At 33.0% G+C, this 21900-nt stretch overlaps 1 protein-coding gene, 1 long non-coding RNA gene and 1 pseudogene across 9 annotated transcripts in view; 1 reads left to right on the top strand and 2 right to left on the bottom strand.

The window, feature by feature from the left end:
* CATSPERE (catsper channel auxiliary subunit epsilon) overlaps window positions 1–21900 on the bottom strand; it is a 96367-nt gene that overhangs the window by 63810 nt on the left and 10657 nt on the right. For 2 of the 3 annotated variants that reach the window (XM_072948612.1, XM_015234795.3), the window contains 5 exons: window positions 16096–16169; window positions 15560–15626; window positions 14108–14178; window positions 8939–8963; window positions 4430–4504 (listed from right to left, as the gene is read on the bottom strand). In XM_072948612.1, the coding sequence (XP_072804713.1) occupies window positions 4430–4504; window positions 8939–8963; window positions 14108–14178; window positions 15560–15626; window positions 16096–16169 (312 nt within the window). The remainder of the gene's footprint in view (window positions 1–4429; window positions 4505–8938; window positions 8964–14107; window positions 14179–15559; window positions 15627–16095; window positions 16170–21900) is intronic. The other variant, XM_072948613.1, reaches the window with a different exon arrangement.
* The window catches only part of LOC116285238 (uncharacterized), a 105073-nt gene that overhangs the window by 73890 nt on the left and 9283 nt on the right, over window positions 1–21900 (top strand). For 5 of the 6 annotated variants that reach the window (XR_012063541.1, XR_012063544.1, XR_012063543.1 and 2 more), the window contains one exon: window positions 18032–18130. The exons of the other annotated variant lie outside the window; for it this stretch is intronic. This is a non-coding gene — a long non-coding RNA (uncharacterized lncRNA). The remainder of the gene's footprint in view (window positions 1–18031; window positions 18131–21900) is intronic. 6 annotated transcript variants of the gene reach the window in all.
* LOC116285198 (ubiquitin-conjugating enzyme E2 W pseudogene) lies at window positions 6177–6925 on the bottom strand (annotated as a pseudogene).

Raw genomic sequence — 21900 nt, 5'->3', positions numbered from 1 at the left:
CCTTCACAGTCTTCACCAATGTGGACCCAGCATATGCAAGCATAAACCTCACTGGTAAAGGTAACTATATAGGCAAATACAGAACAATGTAACACCGTAATGGTGGTGCATTAATAACTTTAAACCCTAATATGAAAGTTAAAAGACAAAAATTTGTTAACACACACAAAAAGTAAACTCTGACAACAGGAACACAAATGGGGCAGGTAGTAAAAGTGTACTTTTGTTTGTGATTGTAGTTAAGTTGCTATCAAGTTAAAATAGGACAGTTGTAAGTATAAGATATTTTATGCAAGCCTCAAGGTAATCACAAAGGAAAAAACAGTATCTAGTATTTAGGTTTCTATCAGATATATTATACAAAAGATAGAGAAAAAAAGCACTACAAAAATCAAACAAAGGAGGATAGCAATAGAGGAAGAGAAGAATAACACAGCTGCACGTCAGACAAAAACAATGAACAAAATGGCAATGTTAAGAACTTATCTATTAATAAGTACTTAAATATGAATGGACTAAACCCCCAATCAAAAGGCATAGAATAGCTAAATCAATTAAGAGAAAAAAAAAAAGATCCAGCAATATGCTGTCTACAAGCAACTCATTTTAGATTTAAAGACACATGTAGGGTATGTGTGATGAATGGATGAAATAGTTATTCCATGCAAATGATAACCAAAAGAAAGCAGGAGTGACTATTCCTATACTACACCAAATGGACTTGAAGTCAAAAACTGTCTCTAGAGGCAAAGAAGGTCACTATATAATGATAAAAGGATCAGTTCGACAGGATAATATAACAAGTACAGATATAATGCACCCAACATCAGAGCACCTAAATATATGAAATAAATATTGACAGGTTGGGAGGTAGAAACTCATAGCAATATGACAAAGTAGGAGTCTTAACTACCCACTTTCAATAATGGATAGAACATCCAGACAGAAAAGCAATTTTTAAAATACAGCTGACCATACAGACCTAACAGGTGTATACAGAACTTCCCACTCAACAGCGAAAAGAATGCAGTTCTTCTCAAGGGCGTGTTCTTCAGGACAGATCACATGTTAAGTCATAAAATAAGTTTTAAAAATTTAAGAGAATTAAAATCATTCTGAGTATCTTTTCCAGCCACAGTGGAGTGAAACTAGAAATTAATAATAGTAAGATGATGTGAAGAATCACAAATACAAGCAAATTAAATTGCACACTCTTGAACAATAATTGGATCAAAGAGGAAATCAAAGGGAATTTTAAAAATATCTAAAGACAAATGAAAACAAAAACAACATAAAATTTATGCAATGTATCAAAAGCAGGACTAAAAGGGAAGCAGTAAATGCCTACATTTAAAAAAGATCTGAAATAAACAACTTATTTTACACCTAAAGGAACTAGAAAAAGGAAAGCAAACTAAACCCAAAGTGAGCAGAAGGAAAGAAATAATAATGATCAAAGCTGAAACAAATCAAGTAGAAAATAGAAAAACAACAGAAAAAATAAAACTAAGAGATGGCTTTTTGAAAAAAACAAAATTGACACATCTTTAGCTAAACTAAGGAAAAAGACAAGAAGACTCAACTAAATAAAATAAAAAATGAGAAGAGCAGACATTACAACCGACACCACACAAATACAAAGGCTCCTAGGAAACAACTGTGAACAATTTACATGGCAAAAAGTTGAATAACCCAAAAGAAACGTATAGATTCCTACAAACATACAATCTACCAAGACTGAATAATGAAAAATGAGAAAATCTGAACAGACCAATAATGAATAAAAAAGACCTAAACAGTAAGTAAAGATCTCCCCACCTCAAAAAAAAAAAAAAAAAAAAAAAAAGAAAAAAGAAAGAACCCGACAAAATTCAGGACTAGATGGTTTAACAGGTGAACTCTACGAAATGTTTAAAGAAGAATTAATACCAAAACTTCTCAAATTCTTTCCAAAAATTGAGGGGAGGGAACACTTCCGAACTCATAAGGTCAGCATTACCTTGATACCAAAACCATATAGGAACACTACAGGAAAAGAAAGCTAGAAGACAATATCTCGGATGAATATAGATGCAAAAATTCTCAACAACATTCTAGCAGACCAAATTCAGTAGCACACTAAGCGGATCATACTTGGTGATTAAGTGGGATTTATCCCTGGGATGCAAGGATGGTTCAACATATACAAGTCAATCAATATGATACATCACAGTGATTGAATAGACAAAAGTCATTTGATCACCTCAATACATGCAGAGAAAGCATTTGATGAAAGACATCCTTTTTTTAATACAAACTCTCAGTGGATTGAGTATAGAAGGAACCTACCTCAACATAATAAAAACCATATATGACAAGCCCACAGCTAACATCATACTCGGTGGGGAAAGCTGAAAACTTTTGCTCTAAGATCAGGAACATAACAAGTGTGCTCACTCTGACCACTCCTATTCAACATAGTATAGTATTCCACAGTAACCAGGTAAGAAAAAGAAAAAAGAAATAAAAGGCATCTTCATTGAAAATGAAGTAAAAATGTCTTTGTTTGCAGATAATATGATCTTAAGTTTTAGAAAATCCTAAAGAAGCCACCAAAACCATTAGAACTAGTCAACAAATTCAGTAAAGTTGAAGGATACAAAATCAACATGCAGAAATCAGTTGTGTTTCTATATACTAACAAATAAGCTATCTGAAAAATAAGTAAATCTCACAACAGCATCAAAAACGTGAAACACTTAGGGATAAATTTAACCAAGGAGGTGAAAAATCTACACCAGAAACTATGACTTTGATGAAATGAATTTAAGATGACACAAATAAATGGAAAGATATCCTATTTTCATGGATCAGAAGAATTAATATTGTTAAAATGTCTGTACTACTCAGAGCCATGTATAGATTCAGTGTAATCCCTATCAAAATCTCAATGGCATTTTTCACAGGAGTAGAAAAAAATAATCCTAAAATTTGTATGGAATCACAGAAGACCCCAAATAGCTAAAGCAATCCTGAGAAAGAAGAACAAAGCCAGAGGCAATCACACATCCTGATTTCAAACTATAATGGAAAGCTGTAGTCATCAAAATAGTATGGTTCTGGCATTAAAATAGACATACAAAGAAAAGAACAGAACCAAGAGCCAAGAAATAAACCCTCACATATATAGTCAACTAATACTTGATGAGACAGCCAAGGATACTCAATAGGGAAAGCATTGATAAATGCTGCTGGGAAAACTTGATAATATGCAGAAGAATGAAATTGGAACCCTACATTATACCACTCACAAAAATTAACTTTAAATGGACTAGTGACTTAAACATAATACCTGGAAGTGTAAAACTCCTAGGAGAAAACGGGAAAAGCTCTTTGACATTGGGTATGAATTTTTGGACATGACACCAGAAGCACAGGCAATAAAGGCAAAAATAAGTACATGGAACTACATCAAACTAAAAAGCTTCTGCATACCAAAAGAAATAATAGAGTGAAAAGGCAACCTATGGGAAGGGAGAAAATATTTGCGAGTCATATATCTGATAAACGGTAAATATGTAGTATGTAAGGAACTCATACAACTCAACAGCAAAAAGAGAAAAACCCGATTAAAAAAATGGGAAGAGGAATTGAATAGACATTTTCCTCAAGAAGACACAAATGGCCAGCAGGTACATGAAAAGGTGCTCAACATCACTAATTATCAGGGAATGCAAATAAAAACCACGATAGCACCTCACACCTATCAGAATGACTGTTATCAAAAAGACAAGAACAAATGCTGACAAGGTGTGGAGCAAAGGGAACCCTTGTGTACCATTGATGGGAATGTAAGCTGGTGCAATCATTATGGAAAACAGTATGGAAGGACCTCAAAAATGAAAAATGGAACCAACAGGGGGTGGGAATGGGTCAGTGGTAGAGCACATGAATTTGATCACTAAACTAAAATTGCTCACTTTATATTTCTCTTCTGTACATTTTAATTGTAACAGAAGACAGAACTTGAATCTTAGAAAGAGGTAAATTTGTAACAGATTTTCAAAAAAGGACTTATTTATTCCCTGTGTTGCACTTTTAAGAAACTCATTAGTGTCCAAGTGGTAAAGGACTCCCTAAAGGAACAGACAGATTTTTGAAGGATGACTTCAAGACAGATGTTCAGGAAACACCTTTGAACCATTTTAACAGTCAGCTTCTTCGTGAATAATGAGGTTCATAGAAAATATGGAGAATGCGCAAGAATTCCAAAGAAAGATTTATAATTTAGAGATGGGGCACAAGTTCAAAATCACTATAATGACTGAACTAATTTTAATGGGTAATTAAAATGTAGTTAATTCTAGGCTGCTTAAAATACATTACCCACAGCTCTTTAAAAACTGTAGCATATTATTTTATCTCTGATAATAATAATGTTTCCACCTACCAGGGAAGGTTCATCTGCAGTCCACAGCAACTCACTGGGGTCTGCACTTTCTGGATCGTATACCCATACAATGACCTACAAAATAAAGTGTGTTTATGTTTCTTTACATATTGGACAAATTTCATTTTTAGTTGTGACAAAACATAACCATAAAAGGTATTTACTTGTTTTTATATTCCACGTAAGTGTTGAGATTTTTTAATCAAAAATTGGACTCTAGAATCCAATAAGAAACTTTAAAAAAAGATCTTTTTAAAGCCACTCAACAAAATTTGAGAGTAGTTCTTGATACCTTGATACAGGTTCTGTGTCTTGTTAAATTTATTCTTAAGTATTTTATATATGCTTTGCTATTATAAATTTATAACACTGTATATTTATTTTCCTTGTCTTATTACTTACATAATTATGTTCAAGTCAATATTAAATAATAATGCTGATTGTGAGCATCCTTGTCCACTTCCTGATATTGAAATAGAAGTATTTCATAATTTATAACAATTATTGTTAGTCATTTAGGGAGCACATTTTAAAATTAGAATTAAGTAGTTTCCTTCTGAACTTGTTTTGCTTTGTGCTTTTATTAGGAATGGCTGTTGAATTCTTTTTTAAAACATTAAGCCTCTGTCAAAAATGTATTTCTTATTTTGGGGTACAGGATTGAAGGACAAGATGATAAAAGTAAAAAAAAAATTACAAGAAAAAATTTGACAAACGGTTTTCGATTAAAGTAATATTCAAACTTAAAACATAACAAAAGAAACAAAATTGCAAACACAAATGTTTAGAGATTTTCCAAACATAAAAAAATGAAATACTGTTTAGGCAGTAGGGCTCATGCTGATGGCTAGCAGGAAGTAACAGAGTGTAATCTACTTGGAAAAAATTGTTAATGTGCAAATAACAAGCCCAAATTATGGACTGCAGCCATTTAATCATCACTGCTATTTTTCTTACTTCCAAAATAAAGCCTTGATTAAACCATTCACACCCGTATATTATACCTTTACTTCAGAGACTCAGGAACTATATACAAGAAATTAATTTATTTTCACAAGAGGGATAATATATTGTACCTCTCTGCCAATATTACTTGAAAACCAACCATGTCAAAACAATTTGACAGCAGATATAAGCAATTCAATAAATACACAATGATCTTTCATTACAGTCCTTTAAAGACGCATGTTAATTTATGCTGTTAACCTTAGTTAGGTTCACAGTGCACTGAAGCCAAATATAAACAGTTGGGATAACTTTCAAAATAATGTTGGATCAGTCACTTGATTTATAATCCCACTCTAAGCAATAAGTTCATTTCATAGGCACTATTATGCGTTGATTGTTGGGTGGCAGGAGTTAATGAAAATTTTTCCTGTTAGAACGTCCATTGCCGACAATGAATGTCCCCAAACCGCCAAGGAAGTCATTCTTATGGCATGATACATGAGGACCTAGAACTTTTCCAAAAGCTTAAAAAAATAAAAATAAAAAATGGAATTATATTTGACATTTCCTGACACCTGCATTAAAACTGTATGACTTAATAAAGGCAGGTCAGTTGCCTGGACTGAATCAGCGATTAACATGCGCCCAGAATGCACACGAATAAAAATGCAGTAGAAGGAAGTAGTCTTTATTGCCGATAGATCACTTCCAGTCAAAGGTTAAAGTTCAAAGACTGAATGACCAAATCCTCATTTTCTCAGTGGGACTCTCTTCTGCTATGAGGATGGTAACAGTGGCATCAACGAGTATCATCATGGTACCACTATTTTGTTCTTTGGATTCTTGTTACATGTTTGAACATACAAATAATTATCTGGTGGTCATCTCTTTTTGCAGCTGGAAAGCATGCCAATAATGCTAAGACAAACTGATTGGACTGAGAGCACTGGGGACCAGTCTTCTGTTAGAATGGATAAACAGATATGACCACTGTTATAAACATGAGGATGAATGGGGATATTTTCACCAGTAAACATGACCTGAGGAGAGTCAAAAGGATATCGACTACTTAAATTTAAATAGCAGTTGAATTTTTCCTCCTTTGTATAATGTACCTGGTGCACCTTCCATGTCTACAGTCCACTGTGTAATTGAATTTTGAACTCTTTTAATTTAGTCTTTCCGGGACGTGGGTCATTTTGCAAAGCCAACAGTTCTTGTAGTTGTTCCTGCGTTGACGCCATCTGAATTTTTAAATGTACTGATATGATCATTATTTTCCTTTTTACTGTGTTGCCATTATGGATATTGTTGTCAGTTTTCCTGATATTGAACCAATGTTGCATTTCTGGAAGATACTGTCCCTTTTCAATTTGTTCTTTTAATACATTATGGGATTCTATTTGCTAATATTATATGTAGAATTATTGGTCTTATAGAGACGAGTATATTGATGTACAATTTCTTCCTTTCCTCCCTTCCTTCCTTCCTTCCTTTCTCTGCCTACTTTTGGCATTAAAGTAGTGTTAGATTCAAGAAATGACTTAGAGGCACTTTCTATCTTCTTTACATTGTGCGAGGCTATATTATTAGGTGTATCTGATATAACAATGTATTTATCATCTTTGTAGATTCTCCTTTATCATGAAGTAATTTCTCTCTTCATGCTATTACTGTCTTTTGGGCTTCACATATATTTTATCTGATGTTCATATCATCACCCCAGTTTTCTTTTGATAGTATTAATTTGTTTGCATCCTTTCCTTTCCAAATTTTTTACAACTGATTTTTATCCCGTCACATTTGATTACTGAATTAGTTTAAATTATTTCTTAAATCATATTTTTGTAATTTAGTAATCTTTCAGATAGTTCTCATCTTTAGTTTTGAAAAGTATGAACTTTCAATTTTTATGTGTGTTTCTGTTCCAGGCAGGTTGTCTTTTTTGTGGTTTATACCTTTTAGTTTCAGATTCTTTTCAGAGGGTTTGTTTTCTGTGAGAGTCCTGGACACTCTTGGTTATGAAATAGATTTTGCAATTACCTCTGCCTGGTCTCTGTGTGTTTCACTGCTTGCATTTTTTGTATTTACTACTTGGCTTTAGGTCCTCCAACCTCTTGGTCTGTTAAACTTGGACATCTACCTGAAACTCTGTGTAGGTAAGTCTTTGTCTATTTTATCATTTATCTGCAATTACTCTAAGCCAGCAAGTTCTCATTTTACAGACCTTTCATAAATCCTAGCTTCATGTAGGGAGGTTAGTTTCAGCTCCTCCCTCTCCCACAGGTCAAAGGCTGCATTTTCTATCCCCATACACATATTAAAACATTGCCCTTTGTCTACTAGAGCTTATATTCTGTCTCATATCCTTAGTTCAGAATGCAATCTTATCTAACTCTGCATTTTAGTTCTCTAGTTACTTCCAGCAACTGGGAAATTCCTTTACTTGCTTTTAACTTCTATATGCACACATGCACCTATATTAATGTAAAAGTCTGCACTAGCATTATACACAAACATTATTTTCTAAAGGCATTTCTATGTTTTGAGTGAAATGGAGGCTATTCTGCATTATTTTGATCTGTAATAGGTACTCTACTTTTAGAAGGTTCTATTTTTATATTAAAATTCCTTATCCACTCATAATACTCTTTCTTGCTTTTTTGCACTGTTATAGCCTTAATAAATAATCCTATAATGTCAATTGGGTTTGGAATACGAGTGCGTATGAACACATGGGCTCATTCGACCATCTTGATCCAATATAGGAAGTTTATTTATTATTATTATTTTTCACTGTCTCTTCTTTCTACCAAATCACTGCCTTGAGAAAATTAAAATATTTATAGAGCTTTAATTTCCAAATATTACCATCTGAATATTTCAATTTTCAAATTTTTTGAATGTAGCTCTCTATCTTACTTCTAATCATCCTCTAATCCAGATGTCAAAATGCCTTTGGATCTCAAAATGCCTTCATAGGCTTAAAAACTATTGAGAATCCCACAGAGCTTTTGTTTTATGTGAGTTAGTTCTGTCAATATTTAGCATATAACAAAGTGAAAATTTAGAACATTTACAGATATTTATTAATTTATTTTAAAATGTATGATAAACCTGTTACATATTAACACTAAACTTATTATGCATTAACATATTATTTTTATGAAAAAATATTTTCCAAGACAAAAAGTAGTAAGGAGAATAGTTGTTTCACATTTTACATTATCAAATCTCTTTATCTGGCGTAACAGAAGACAGCTGGATGATTATTAGTGCGCTTGCATTCAAACTATTGGTATATGTTACTTTGGTAGAAATGTATGGGGGGAAATCTATCCTCAAACAGATATTTAACTGGAAAAGGGTAGACCTCATGGTCTGACCTCCTGACAAAGTCTGTGAAGCCCTAGGGGATCTCAATGCATACCTCGAGTACCGCTTGAAGCAAATTTTGTTGAAATTTTTTAGAAAATTCCTCTTCTGGTAAATATGGAAGATAAGAAGGAAATAATACAGTAGCAATACATAAAGGATATAAAATTTAAAAAAAAGTTTTACCTGGGTTAAATTGTCAGGTAAATTTCTGTTGGGAAAAAGAGAAATCATTTTAGTAAACAGCATGCTAAATATTAGTTTGAATATTCGACTCCAACATATGTGTTTATAAAACTTTGAATATTCTCTTTATATTCCATTACAGATACATAAATGATTTAATGTTAAATGTTAAAAAAGCTACATATGTTTATAGTTAAATATAATTACTGATTCTCATGTGTCATCACAAAAGGCTGAGGGGCATGAATCTGTATGCCTCCTTAACAATACTGTAAGCTCACACAGCCAAAGTTGTATCATTAATTCTCTTTAAAAATTTGACATGATCAATGCACATTTAAAAAATCTATAGTGTTTACATGTTCTAATATATGTCAGGAGTACTGCAAATACTTCATTTATCAGCCTTTCAATGTAAATTTTCTGAAAGGAACAACAGTCATTTGTACTTTTTTTTAGAAAGTAATTTTTTCACTTTAAAGATATCTGTATTTTAAAAATTACAAAATCTCTAAAAGTAATGCCTTAGGACTGTTTTTCTCATTTGTGCATAGTGATTAGTACATTATTAGATATAAAACAAAATAAAGATATTTTGGGAACCAGTAAATATGCATACAGTGAGTTTCTGAGACCATATAATGAAAATGTATTTCATTTGTTCTATCTGATATGTGAGAAAGCTACTGAGAAAGCTACTGAAAACAAGTACTATAAATCTTGATAGGCAAATGTGCCCTAAGTTCATAAAGTACTAAGTTTATCAAAAAGATCCCTATTCCTGTGTTGTGCTACTTGTCAGAAGTGCAGGAAAGAAGAAAAGCACATGATCCATATCTGCAGAAAAATCATTTGACAAAATTCAACCTCCACTCATAATAAAAAGTCACCAAAGTGGGTATAGATAGAACATATCTCAACATAATAAATGCCATTTATGACAAATCCACAGCCAAAATAATACTCAACAGGGAAAAGCTGAAAGCATTCCTGCAAAATCAGGAACAAGACAAAAACTCCAACTCTCACCACTCCATTTAACATAGTATTGGAAGTCATAATCACAGGAATCAGACAAGAAAAAGAAATAAAGGGACCTAAATTACAAGAGAAGAAGTAAAATTTTGACTAAAAACTCCACACAAACACAATTAAAATAAATGAATCCAGCAAAGTAGCAGGATAAAAGATTAATATACAGAAATATATTGCACTTCTTTAAACTAACAATGATATCATAAAAAGTTAAAAAAAAAAAAACCTTTAAAAAATCTCATCAAAAAAAGTAACCAGAAACTTAACCAAGGAGGTGAAAGTTGTATACATTGAAACTATAAAACATTGATAAAGGAAACTGAAGGTGATTGAAAAAAATGGAAAGGTATAGCATGCTCTTGGATGAGGAGAATTAATATTGTTAGAGTGGCCATACTATCCAAAGCAATCTACAAATTTAGTGCAACCCTTATGAAAATACCCATGACATTTTTCAAAGAACTAGAACAAATAATCCTAAAATTTACATGGAACCACAAAAGACTCAGAATTGCCAAAGTAATCCTGAGGGAAAAGAACAAAGCTGGAGGCATAGCCTTCTAGACTTCAGACTATATTACAAAGCTACAGTAATCAAAACAGCATAGTACTGGCACAGAAACAGACGTATAGATCAGTGGAACAGAACAGAGAACCTAGAAGTAAACCCACACACCTATGTCAATTAATCTGTGACAAAGGAAGCAAGAATATACAATGGAGAAAAGACAATTTCTCCAACAAGTGATGTTGGGAAAGCTGGACAGCTACATGTAAGTCAATGTACAAAAATAAACTTAAAATGGTTTCAAGACCTAAATATAAGGTGTGACACCATAAAACTCCAAGAAGAGAACATAGGCAAAACATTCTGACATAGATCATAAGAATATTTTCTTAAATCAGTCTCCCAAGGCAAAATAAATAAAATAAAAATAAATAAGTCAGACTTAATTAAACTTAAAAAGTTTTGCACAGCAAAGGAAACCATCAACAAAACAAAAAGACAACCTATGGAATGGAACAAATTTTTGCAAATGATATGATCGACAAGGGAATAATATCTAAAATATACAAAAGCTCATACAACTCAATATTGAAAAAACAAACAACTCAATTAAGAAATGGGCAGAAGACTCAAATAGACATTTCTCCAATGAAGACATACAGATGGCCAACAGACACATGAAATGAGGCTACTATTAAAGAAATGCAATTCAAGGTTACATGAAATATCACCTCACATCTGTTGGAATAGATACCAAAAACTCTACACTTAATAAATGCTGGAGAGGATGTGGAGGAAAGGGAACCCTTGTAGACTGTTGGTGGGAATGTAAATTGGTGCAGCCACTATGGAAAAAAGTATGGAGGTTCCTTAAAAAACTAAAAATGGAGCTACCATATGATCCTGCAGACCCAATCCTGAGTATATTCCTGGAAAAGATGAAAACTCTAATTTGATACATGCACCTCAATGGTCATAGCAGCAGTATTTGCAATAGCCAATACATGGAAACAATCCTAGTGCCCATCAAGAGATGACTGGCTTAGGAGATGTGGAATATATATACAGTGGAATATTACTCAGCCATTAAAAAGGAATGAAATATTGCCAGTTGCAGCAACATGGATAGACCTAGAGAATATTATAGTTAGTGAAGTAAATCAGAGAAAGATAAATATCTTTATCACTTATTACGTATATGTGGAATCTAAGAAATGATATAAATGAACTCATTTACAAAACAGAAACAGACTAACAGGCATAGAAAACAAACTTATGGTTACCAAAGGAGACCACAGGAGAAAGTAGTTGAGTGTGGTGGTGGATATATTAGCAGTTTGGGGTTAACAATATAAACACTAGTATATATCAAGTAGATAAACAACAAAGACCTGCTGTATAGCACAGAGAACTATATTTAATATCTTATAATAACCTATAATGGAAAAGAATCTGAAAAAGAATACATATATACATGTATAACTGAATCACTTTGCTGTACTTGTGAAACTAAAACAATGTTGTAAATTAACTATACTTCAATTAAAAAATGGTTTAAAAAAATAAAATAAAATAAAAATAAGAAGAAAAATTCCTCATGAATACATGAAAACATGCCCAATAATAATCAAGGAAATGCAAATAAAATGAACAATGACATAGTTTCACATCTACAAGATTGAAAAAAATTAAGTCATATAGTAAGTGTTGGTGAGGATGTAGCACAATGGGAACTTTCATCTACTGCTGGTGTAGATGTAAATCTGGATAACCTTTTAAAAATCACTTAGGCATTACCTAGTAAAGTTGAACAAGTACATTCCTACTTCTAGGCAATTCTACCTTTAGGTCTATACCCTAGAGAAACTTTCACTTATGTACATTAGATCGGTACTTTCCAAATAATGTACATACAAATGACTACAGCATTTTGTTAACATGCAGATTATGATACATCAGGTCTGGAATGAGGCCTCAGATTCTTCATTTCTATCCAGTTCCCAGATGACACTAGTGCTGCTGATCCTTGGACCACACTTTGAGTAGCAAGGCGTTATCTTGGAAATAAACGCATCAGCAGCAGAATGAGCAAAAATAGTTATAAAATGGAATACCGTCAAGCAGTCACAATGCAAGTACCAAAGGTTCTTGTTTAAACACAGATGACTGTCAAAATATAGAATGTTCAGAGAAAGAAGCAAGTCACAGATGAATACATATGATTCAATTTAAATAACATTCAAAAACAAGGCTAACAACTTCTTATAATCATATATTATTGGTAAACTATAAAAAAAGCAAAGAATCTATTACACCATATTCAGGATTGTGGTTAACTCTTGAGGGATAGATAGGATGTGATCAGTAAGGACATAAAGCAGACTCTAAGGTACTGTAATGTTCTATTTCTTGACTTGTGTGATGGATACAAGGATATTAGTTAGTCTTGGACGGTTCCATCTCCCTCCTTGGGGAAAGGAGAAAGTAGCCCATCGGCCACAAAGGCAGCATCCATTTTCCAATTAAGCTGTACCAGGAATTTTTATTCCCATTATTTTCCCTTTTCTGTTTCTCAATTGGTTCAAAACCCACAGGGGGAATGCTGTTGACTGGCATCTCTGAAATACCCAACAAGGACAGTTTCATTAGTAGCAGAGACTCAATCCTTGCTTCTTGGTAAGACTCTGGGAGAGTGGCAGTAATTCAGAGAAGAACGGGCAAATGTGTACTCCTAGTGCGGCTTGCTGAAATCTAGTTATTGGGGCTTTCCATCCAAAAACTGCACATAAACTGCAGAGCCATGTGACTTTAAGGGGCTTTGTGAACCAGGACAATGAAACTATCAGCAAAAACCATGCTTTACTGAAGACACAAAGTATTCTGATAGGTTCTGTTTGGGTCTTATGCCAATCCTCAACTAATCACTGTGGCCAGTTAAATGTGGGGTTTTATGGTTAGTATCAGGTAAATCACATGAAATTAATAATTTCACCACAGAATAGGGGAGGGATGGTTCCCCCAAAGGAAAGATATGCCTTGACTGTGATACTAAGAAAGCTCTGATTCATTGATGCTTTTTACTTACTGAATGATTTTATAATGCAATTAATTATTTTTTTCCTGTACCAGTTTTCCCTTCTTAGTTGTATTCATTCACCATCATGTTAAAAAGAATTTGAAGAGCTATCTAAGACAAAGAGAGTTCTTTTGAAATACAGTGTATATAATGGAAACAAAAGAGGCCCATAATCTGGAAAACCAGAGTCACTTTCCAATGCTATCTTTCAGCAGTTGTATATTTTTTCCAGATTATTTAACCTATCCAAGCTTACATCTCCTTATTTATAATAAAGATGGTAATACTTACATGTACCTAGTTATTATGAGAATTGATAAAGCTAATTTACATAGAGTATGACCACGTAGAAGCAGCATATGTTCAAACAGTGGTTGCTATTGTTATTTTTACCGTTTGTTCTTCAATATTAGTTGGGCAATACATTTGAAGTATCTTGATTGGTGAATAAAAGCTTATGTGGGAACGATAATGTAGATAATCCACTTGTGGTTAATTAAAGCTAAATACTCTTAAAACGCATTAATTACCTTTCTATTGCATTACTTACATAGCCTTATGATACCAGAGAAAGCAAAAATAAGAATTCTCCATAGGGAAATAGCGTTCTTCTTCTAAATCCTAAAAGAAAATGCAGAAGAAACTATGATAAATTCAGATGGCTTATTGTTTCTATTATATTTGTCATTGTGAAATTATATATATTTTTTCATATATGACATATAAATTTATGTCATATATATATGTATATATATCTTTGTCCCCAGTTCCTGCTAATGTTTGATCTTTGACCCTGGTTCCTGACACTCCTAACACTCTTGTAATTTCCTGAGTAATAGGCATGTCTGACACAGAGCTCCTAAATTCCTTTTGCTCTAATGAGGCAACTCTTGGAGGGCTCCTGGCTGGGAATTGATCACTAAAAAGGCCAACCCATGATTAAAAGCTTGGAACTTTCAGCTCAACCTCCCATCCTCTGGAGAGGGGAGAAGGGCGGGAAACTGAGTTAATAATCAATCATGCCTACTTGATGAAGTCTCCATAAAAATCCCTAAAGCATGAGAGTTTGAGACCTTCCAGGCTGGTGGATACATATGCATGCCAGCAGGTGACACACCCAACTCCACAGGGACAAAAGTTCCTGCACTCAGAACCCTTCTGGACCTATGGTATTCCCCTCTTATCCATGGGGGATATATTCCAAGACCCCCAGTGGATGATTGAAGTTGCAGATAGTACCAATCCAACTCTATATATACTGTTTTCTCCTGTACAGACGTAACTGTGATAAACTTTAATTTATAAATTAAGCACAGCAAGAGATTAATAAAATAACTACTATTAAAATAGAACAATTATATCAACATACGTAGATCTTTTTTCTTTTATATTGATCTGTTTTCTTTCCTCATCAAGTAAAAAACTTTCACCTTTTCACTTTGTAAAGGAAGCACATTATGGCTTCCCTTTGGCATGTCGGAAATGCCAGCTCACTATGCTTGCACTTTGGGGTCATTATTAAGTAAGGGTTATTTGAACACAACACTGCAATACTGCAGTAACAGATCTCATAACTGAGATGGCTACTAAGTAACTAATAGGTGGGATATGCTGGACAAAGGGATGATTCAGGCAGGACTGAGCGGACGGCTAGATGATGCATCACACTACTCAGAACAACTGCAACTGAAAGCTTGTGAATTGTTTATTTCTTAAATTTTCCATTTAAATTTTTTGGACCACAGTTGACTGTGGGTAATTGAAAACGCAGAAGGTGTAACCATGGATAAGGGATTACTGATTCAGTTCATAACACATAATTTGCTATGAGCTATATCTAAACTTAATGACATTGATAATAATTTTTAAGTATCTAATTTAGAGTTACAACTTTTATTATTTAAAACAGGTTAAATTAAGTTGAAAGCTCAAAAGTGGCAAAATAAATTGTAACAGGGATGATTATTCAATATTTAATAATTTATCATTAAAATCAACTTACTGGGCCTGTAACAATTGGTTTTATAACCTGAATACCAGCAGAACAATGCAGTTCTGTCTTGGGTGATCTAGCATTTAAAAAGAATGAGAAAGGAGAAATAAGTACAGATGCATATGAGATTAATAAAAATTTCCCTACTACTTTTTAATCCTAAAAATTTCCATTGTATGCTAAGAAGAAAAATAAAAAACAAGGGGGGAGGGTATATAGCTCAGTGGTAAGACTGCATGCTTAGCATACATGAAGTCATGGCTTTGATCCCCAGTACCTCCGTTACATTAAATAAATAAATAAATAAATAAATAAATAAATAAATAAATAAATAAATAAATAAATAAATAAATAAATAATTCTATGTATAGCAATATTTCACTTCTCTCCTATTTTCAAGGTGATTTTGTTTTTCTTTTCACATCTATTTAATGCAAACAAATTTACATTAAATCACAGCCTTGAATCTGAATGTCCACACTCTGAATGGTTTTTTTTTGCATATAAATACACACATATGTTGACTTTCACAGCAAAAATCTTACCTTTTATTTTTCACAGAACAAGTTCCTGGCACACTCCACTCAGAAAATGATGTCCCTTCATACTCTAACTGAATCTGAAAAAGAAGGTAAAATAGTTGAAACAAAAAAATCAGCTTTAAAATTTATCTCAGTGTTTAGATGTAGGGTTCAATTTTCTGCATCCTTATTATTTAAAGAAAGAATAACTAAAATTCAATTTCTTTGAAATTGTACAAGTATTATGGCAAAGGAGAGGTAACAACTTTTCTGGGATGCTTCAATAGTCTCCCTTCAACTATAAGGTTTTTATTTTATTTTACTTCAAAAGTAATCTATTAAGTGTGGGAGGTGACTGGTATCAGTCTAATTTTCTTCAGTCACATTTTCCGTATTTCTTTATTTCTCCTTTTTTTTCCTGCTTCCACATTCTTTAACTTATTAATTCTTTCTTTCTTGAAGTATACTCATCCACTTTCTAACACCATCAGTCTTAGTCTCAACACTGGTCCTCTTACTCAGCCATAGTTGGAGCCCAATTTCACCTCCTAATATTGTTACATAAAAATTACATATACTTATGTATACATTTTAATGCAGATTTACATACATAAATATTGCTTCATTGTTTCTACTTACATTATGGGGCTTATCTATTACCACCTATCTCGTAGGTTTGATATTGTGTATAAGAAGAAAAAAGAGAAAAGTTCACCAGAAAATATGACACAACCCAGAAACATATAAAGTAAAATTTGATAGACTTACTAGAAGAAATTTAAGAAGTCACAAAAACAGTGGCATATTTTTAACACATTTTTCTCAAGCCATAGATCAACCTGAAAAAAAGGCGGTTACAGTTGACCCTTGAAGAACTCAGGGGTTAGGGGCACTGACCCTCCATGCAGTGGAACATCTGCCTATAACTTACAGTTAGCTCCCTGTATATGCATTTCCTCAGTATCTGTGGTTGCACATCTCCAGATTCAACCAACATTGGGTTGCATATTACTTCAGTATTTACTACTGAAAAAAACTGTTGCCTAAGTGGACCTGTTCAGCTCAAACCCATGTTGTTCAAAGGTCAACTGTGTGTGAGTGTGTGTGTATTTCTAAAATTAACCAATATAAAATCTTTTCCATCTTACACAGAAAATTTACCAAAATTGACCACATTTAAGTCTTAGTCAATTTCAAAGTATTATTATCACACATACTTTGCCTTTGATATTAATGAGATAAAATTTGAATTTCTCATAAAATTAATAAGAAAAAACCCTAAGATATTTGTAATCTTTTTTAATGTACTTCTAAATAATTCATGCAGTAAAGCAGAAATCACAATAAAAATTACACAATATTTATGAAAAAAAATAAAGGCATTTGTTGTTATCAAAACTTGGAGCATTTAGTGTGAATAGTCTCTAAAGGAAATTTATAGCCTTAAATATATGTAAAAGAAATACGGTAGTTTTAAAGTGAATAAACTCAGTTTTCATAGATGATGCCATAAAATAACCACAGAGAAAATGCAAAAAAAGTAAAAAGAAGGATATAAAAAGCAGGAAAAAAATAGGAATTTATAAAAGAAAACAAATAGGAAAGGGTTAGTGCTAACGTAATGTTTTAATCTACTCAAATTTCCTGATAAACACACAGAACAATTAATATAGCACCAAAAACAAACAAACAACCCCTCCCAAAACCCCACTAGACAACATCAATAGTAGAGCTCAGAGACAAGGTGTCCCTCAAAATCCCAAAATAAAAGTGGTTTGGAACAAACCAGCTAAAACTACAGACTCATGTGTTGTCAGCATAAGAAAGCAAAAGGAAGCAAGTATGATAGACCTCAGAAGAAAACACCTTAGTCAGTGATAGGTATTCAGTGGAAACCATGGCAGGAAATTAGAGAATAGCAACTCTAACCAGAGGTGTTTTTACATTTTTCAATTTCTAGGTAAGTTCAAGAAGTTCATGGTGATGTCTGAAAGGACAGGAGGAGCTGGGACCTATGAACTCCAAAACCAGTGAGCCAAAGACGCCTTCTAGGACAAAGGTCCGTAATGAAGAAAAATACAGGGAATGGAATGCTGAGCTGGAAAGGGACAATAAGAACAAGGGAAAGAGAAACTACAGATGAATGAGGGAGGGAAATAAAATCTGGAAATCTTAGAAAGTATTAACCTTATTTTTTGAACACTTTATAAAATAACATAAGAGGTAACTCTAAAGCCATGAAGTTAGAAAAGTTATTATGGCCCATCTCTGCCTCCTTAAAGAGTGGGAAAATTAGTTTCATGTTTTGAAAAATAAGCAATAGAAAGAGGATCACAATCAAATCACACACAGTTCTAGTAAGAAAAAGAAGAGAGTAAGAAGCAGAATAGCATCTCTGCAAGACCCATATCCATTAAATAAATGAAAGCTATAACTTAATGTGAGGGTTAATTTTATGTATAAATTTGGCTAGATTTTTGTACCCAGTTATTTAATCAAATGCTAATATAGGTTTTGCTATGAAGGTATTTTATAGATGTGGTGTATATCTACAATCAGTTGACTTTAATTAAAACAGAATACCTTTGATAATGTGAGTGGGGCCCCTTTTGATCAGCTGGAAGCCTTCAGAGTGAAAAACTGAGGTTTCCTGCAGAAGACATTCTGCTTGAAGACTACAGCGTTAACTCTTGCCTGAGTTACCAGCCTCTCACCTGATCTAAAAATTTCAGACTTGCCAGTTCCCACAATCACATCAGCCAGTTTCTTAAAATAAATCTCTTAATATAAACATGTATAAATTCTATTAGTTCTGTTTCTCTGGAGAATCATGACTGATACACCTACTATTTCAAAATGAAGCAAAATAAATAAGAAAAATGATAGAAGTTATGGAAGGACAACAGAAATCAGAATTTAAAAGTCATAAATAAACTAGAGCTCAGAAACAAGTAGAAATTTTTAAAAAGTAAATTCAGAAATGAACTAAATTAGAAGAAGCACAATAGTGAATAAACCTAATAGATAAGGTTTTGCGGTAAATAGAAGGATTTTAAAAATAAAAGAGAAAAAGTGACTCAAGAATAAGTGACAAATATTAAAGATAGGCAAAGAAAATCTAATATATGCATAGTTGGAGATTCTAAGTAAGAGAATCAAACTGATTGGAACAGAACACTAACATTAACATTAACTATAACTCAAGAATAATATGTGAAATAAAATAACCTGAAACAATGTACTGAAAGGGCACAACTCACACCCAGGAAAAGCAGTAAGAATTGTTTTTCAAAAAGCAACCCAGAACCTATATTAATAAAAGCATTGAATTTGATAAGAAACCCTTTGGAGATCCTGACAGAAAGAACAATTTATTCACAAGGAAAAGAAAATCAGATTTCCAGTAGACTGTTCAGAGGCAACACTTTATGTCATAGACAACAAAATAACATATATATAAGGAAATAGAAATATTAGCCAATAATTTTTATATCCATATATGCCAACTTTTAGATAAAAGTTAATAGACAAGGTCTTATGACCATAAAATAACTCGGGAAATAGAACCCTTCCTGAGGAAACTGCTAGAAAAAGAGCTTCCACCAAAATGACTGCAGAGACATCAGCTTAAGAACTGCTGCTAAGTATTAAAGAGGGATTTTTCTGTAGAGACACATCTACGTGGTAGCTGTTAAAAAAGGAATTTGCTACTGACTGTACTCTAACAATGTATCAGAACATGAGTGGTAGGTGAATTATTAGCCCAGATAATCATGGCCAAGTAAGTTCAACTCTCTCCATACATTTCCAAAAAATTACACAGATCAACAAATAAAACCAAGAAAATTCTGTATAATGGCATAACTAGAAAACAAAGCACACTACAAACTTCAAGAAACCTGTAAGTACAAAAATAAACAACAATTTTTAGCAGAACTCTCACTCAAGCTCCTGTCACAATCCTTTGTGGACAGTGAGTGAGCTCCTGAAAAACTTCATGGAAGAGAAAAGACACAAACAAAAGGTTGAGATTTAATTAAAATCACCCACAGAAAGAGAAAGTACAGTGAAGTGCAAAAAGTACAGCAAAAAGACTCCGGAAGATCAAAGCATTGAGTATGAGGAAGAAAATTAAATGTGTGTGACAGTTGAGGTGGGAGCCTCAGAAATGAATCACTTTTGGAGAGAAGAAAACAAAAGGAAGAGAGAGACACACTTTGGACAGTGTTTAACATAGGAAAAGAGAATTGAGAGGGAGAAATTTAGGATATTACAAGCTAAGAAAAATCCTAAAGGAAATACAACACCTTCAACAAGAAGTCATCAATTAAAGAAACTTCACTTTGCTACAATGAGATAAGTAAACTTAAACTAGAAATCTTTTAAATCAACTCAAGTTGGTAACTTCTCCATGAAATTCATAGATATAAGCAGTCTCTATCCATACAAAGCTACAATAAGAGAACAGAAAATTAAAATCAAAACATTTCAGTTAATGAAACTGCCTTCAAAAAGCCAAACACAAAGCAGAAGAAAACTGCAAACTAATATCCTAAGCTGAATTAGATATCCTCAAACAAGTATTTGATGATGAGAAAGGAAAATCTTGAATTGTAAATTCACAAACTAGGAACAGAAATGAACCACAAATAGAAATAAGAGTTGACTGAATTAGGAAATGATACAGACGATTATAAAGGAAATGAAGACTAAATTAAAAGATAATGATGGGCGATTACATTTGAACAAAAACTGAACAAAAGGCATTGAAGAAAGGCAGAAAAAAGCACCAAGAAAATATAAGTGAAATAGGTAAAGAAGAAAAAGAACCAGAGAGAAAATGATGGAAGTAGAAGACAGACACATAAGATCCAACACCTGTGTAATTGGAGTCCCTGAAGTTAAAAAGCAAAACAATGGGAAAAGAACTAATATTTAAATCTGTGACTATGAAAACTTTCCAGAAATAAAAGAAGATCTGAATATATACATAAAGAGAGATCAATCATTGGCACCTGGAAAAATTAACATTTAAAAGTCAACTCTGAAACATGTCTGAGTAAGCCATGGCCTCCCAACAAAAAGATCAAATAGAATACAAGGGCATCAGAATTTTCTAAAGCAACATATAAAGCAAGGTAACAAGGAAGGTAAGTCAAGAAATAAAGTATGAACCAAAGATTTCATATCCAGCAGAGCCCTCCTTTAAATATTAAGGACATGACTGTGGGACTTGGGAACATTTTTAATAGCAAGAATTCAGGAAGCACTCTACCTAGGAGCTCTTTATGAGGAATCCACTAGAGCAAGGGTCAGCAAACTACGTATGGCCCGTGTGCCAAATCCAGCTCACCACTTGTTTTTGTAAATGAAGTTTTATGAGAATACAGCCATATTCAATTTATTTAGTGTCTATGGCTGCTTTCATGTTATAATGGCAGAGTTAGGTAGTCACAACAGAGATCATTTGATCTGCAAAGACTAAAATATCTAGTCATAATAGAAAAACTCTATCAACAACTGTACTACAATAGAAAATGAACTTCATTTTCTAAGTCATTTCAAAAAATGATTGGGGTAACTGGCAAAAGGATTGATGTGAGCGTTAACATATTTGATTCTAGATAAAAGATTAACATGTGGAGATAAAGAAAAAGAAAGGTTAAAGGGTAATATATAAATGTTACATATTCTGACGAAGTAGAAATAATGCAACTAAAAATCTGGGGTAAAGAAAAATAAGGATAAAGGAAAGTACAGTAAACTCACTAAATGTAGACCAGGGAATAGGTGGAAATTAAATGCTATTAAAAAACCAGATAGTAAATA

Source organism: Vicugna pacos, chromosome 23 (assembly GCF_048564905.1).
Source record: "Vicugna pacos chromosome 23, VicPac4, whole genome shotgun sequence".
Classification (NCBI taxonomy): Eukaryota; Metazoa; Chordata; class Mammalia; order Artiodactyla; family Camelidae; genus Vicugna; species Vicugna pacos.
The sequence above is the reverse complement of the archived record's forward strand: the minus strand, read 5'-3'. Positions and strand labels throughout refer to the sequence as shown.